We start from the raw sequence: 2,935 nt of genomic DNA, 5'->3' as shown, positions 1-2,935 counted from the left end.
ATCTCTGGCTTTCTCTCTAAAGCCTAAACAACAATATATTGGCTCCGCCCAGGCGCCAACTGCCAAGTCGCCAACTGTCTTATGTTTAAATATAAGTATAGAGTATAGACTATGTAAATAGTAAATAAATACATGGTGTAGATTGTAGACGGGAGGCCGGAGGGTAGACGCCGAGTCGCCGACGGTAGTCTATGTACACTATAGATACACTAAAGTCTAAATAAAACAGTCTGTAGTGTGTAGAGTGTAGAGTGTAGAGTTGTAACCTGTAGTGTAGACTGTGTTTATAAGACTGTAGAGTGCATGTAAATACTAGTAGTAGTAGTATATTTAGGGTGTAAATACATACAATATATAAAAATATTTGTTTTTGTTTTTAAAAAACCCCCAAAAACCCCTAAATAAATACATCAAATAGCATAGCCTTCTAAATTGAACAAAATAGATTACCTGTCTCGCAGACTCGCGAGTCGCGTGGGACTGATGACTGATGACTGAATGACGGATCACTACTTCACTACTCTCTCTACTAGTAGTCGAGAGAGAGAGAGAGTATAGTGTAGTAAATACATAGCCTACAGGCTAACCTCAAACCGTTTTCCGTTAAAACTTTTATAAATCGAATAGATATACGTTTACGTTCAGCTTTTATTCCATATACAGTCCTTTGTATGCTCTTAGGTGCACCTTGTGGGTCTAAAAATTTAAGTGTGTACGGATTTTACCATATGAACCAGTCCTATAAAAAGAGCTTGTAGGCTCTTTTGATTGAATAAATATTCGTTTACGTGCAACTCTATTCCGTACCCCCATAACGTAATGAGCTTAGCCTACAGCCTACAGGTCTTGAGACTTGAGACTTGAGAGACCGAGTCTGGGACTCTGGGTCCTCACTCCTCTGGGACTCACACAAGATGTGAACTCATATTTTTTTTTGGAGTCAGTATATAGGCTAATCAGAAAGTGTATAAATTATGTTCCGATCTGATACCAATGCGTCAAGAATATATTGTTTTATAGGATGAGTAGGAACCTATAATATCTTTCACAAAGAATATACAAAAAAAGAACCCTATGGGAAACAGGAAAATAGGGGGCTTCGTTGCTCTCTACTCTCTCTCTTTTAAAAGTTTTAAAGTAAATACTCTCTCTCAAGTCTCAGGAGTCAGGACTCTCAGCCTTGTTGCCTGTTGGCTGGCGGCTGGCGCCCAGAGGCTCCAGAGCCCCAGGGCCCAGGCCCCTTTTTCATTTGTGAGGTTGTGCCCTTTTGGCTTTTTGGCACACTTTTGAACAAAATTTCCCTGTGGTCTGCGAGTCTGTGAAACTGTGCCAGTGTGCCACTCACTGTGGCCCTGGACCAGACCCCAGTCATCAGTGCATCACTCATCGAATCATAGGACACGGAATATTCGGACGACAGAAGTTCAGAACAAGCGAACAACAGTCAACTGTCCTTTCAATTCGACACACGTTGAAATTGTGGATGTGGTGTCCAAGAGGCTCCCCCGACTCCAAGAGTCCAAGTAGGGCTCCAGTTCAAAGTGTCAAACGTCAGGAGTATTTATTTTTTGTCTTTTTATTAAAAAAAGAGATTCATAGCCTCCTTAAAAATAAAAATATACATAAATAACAACAATGTTTCCGGTTTCTGTGAACTTTTAAAATGAACTTTGTACACAGTAGATAGTTTGTGGTCTATACAACACTGTCAACAGTTAACACTCAAGAGAAAAGAGGGCCAATCCGCCCAAGGCACTCTGCCTGTTTGCCTCTCTCGCAGTCTCGCGTAGAGTAGACGTTAACGAGGTCCAATTATAAGTTGTTGAACAATGAACACAAACCCTTATTCTTTCAACTTTAGTACGTTTATACTGGTTAAAGACAGGAAAAAATATAGACCTATTCTGTGTCTAAATGGACATCCAAACTAAATACTTTCTGAGAACTTTGAGCCTCGGGGCTCCAATTCCAACCCCCATAGAGACAACTATTGGGTCATCACGATATAAACGTTGGACGCAAACGTACTTGTGTTCAAAGTTCATATGTACGTCTTAACGTATTAGGTTAGAGTTGGGAGAGTAGTGTGTGAGGGAGAGGGAGTACCAATTTTCATCAATTTTACATTCCCCGGGGAATCACAGTATCACACTCGTACCAAATAAATACCAAAGCTTTAAAATAGCATGTTCTGATTTTCTCACCAGAGAAACTCCTCCACTCTCCTCTCATCACACTTCCAAGAACGTACGAGTATCAGGCTATCAGCAAGCACGTGGCAAAACATTTTAACACATACACACAGTCACACACACACACACAGAGGTCACAACATAACCTACGAGATATTGTTTGCATTGATCCTATTAGTTCCTATTAGTACTTTGTATTCCAAATAGTACAAGATGGCCGAAGTAACCAGTGCACAGACACTTCATTTAGAACCCATACATGCGTCTGGGCAGTTTATACCGCACTGGGCCGTCCAAGCTATCACCGACACCACCGCTGGTATTGCCGGAGGGGTTGCCTGTGTATATGCTGGGCATCCGTTTGACACGGTTAAGGTCAAAATGCAAACACAATCACATTTATACCCCAAAGGTGCATTAGACTGCTTCAGACAGACGTTTAAGCAATCTGGGATGAAAGGGTTGTATACTGGAGCTACACCAGCGTTATTGGCCAATGTCTCGGAAAATGCGGTACTGTTTGCGTGCTATGGATCGATACAGCGGTTTATCAGAAGTATACAGGGAACGCCTGAAGGGGAAGAGCTCTCACTATTGCAGAAGGCTTCAGCCGGAGGTAAGCAAACATGATATATATATATATATATATATATATATAAGATATATAATATATTATATATATATATATATATATATATATACACACACACACACACACACACACACACACACACATATATATA

At 40.6% G+C, this 2,935-nt stretch overlaps 1 protein-coding gene across 1 annotated transcript; it reads left to right on the top strand.

Annotated features, from left to right (window-relative positions):
• Window positions 1–2,405: 2,405 nt before the first annotated feature.
• On the top strand, window positions 2,406–2,822 carry SARC_06383 (hypothetical protein; the record flags this gene model as incomplete). The annotated part of the gene is made up of 1 exon (XM_014299720.1): window positions 2,406–2,822. The coding sequence occupies one exon, from the start codon at window positions 2,406–2,408 to the stop codon at window positions 2,820–2,822; it is 417 nt and encodes a 138-aa protein (XP_014155195.1).
• Window positions 2,823–2,935: the final 113 nt, after the last annotated feature.

Source organism: Sphaeroforma arctica, assembly GCF_001186125.1.
Source record: "Sphaeroforma arctica JP610 unplaced genomic scaffold supercont1.453, whole genome shotgun sequence".
Classification (NCBI taxonomy): Eukaryota; class Ichthyosporea; order Ichthyophonida; genus Sphaeroforma; species Sphaeroforma arctica.
This window is presented reverse-complemented; position numbering and strand designations above follow the sequence as displayed.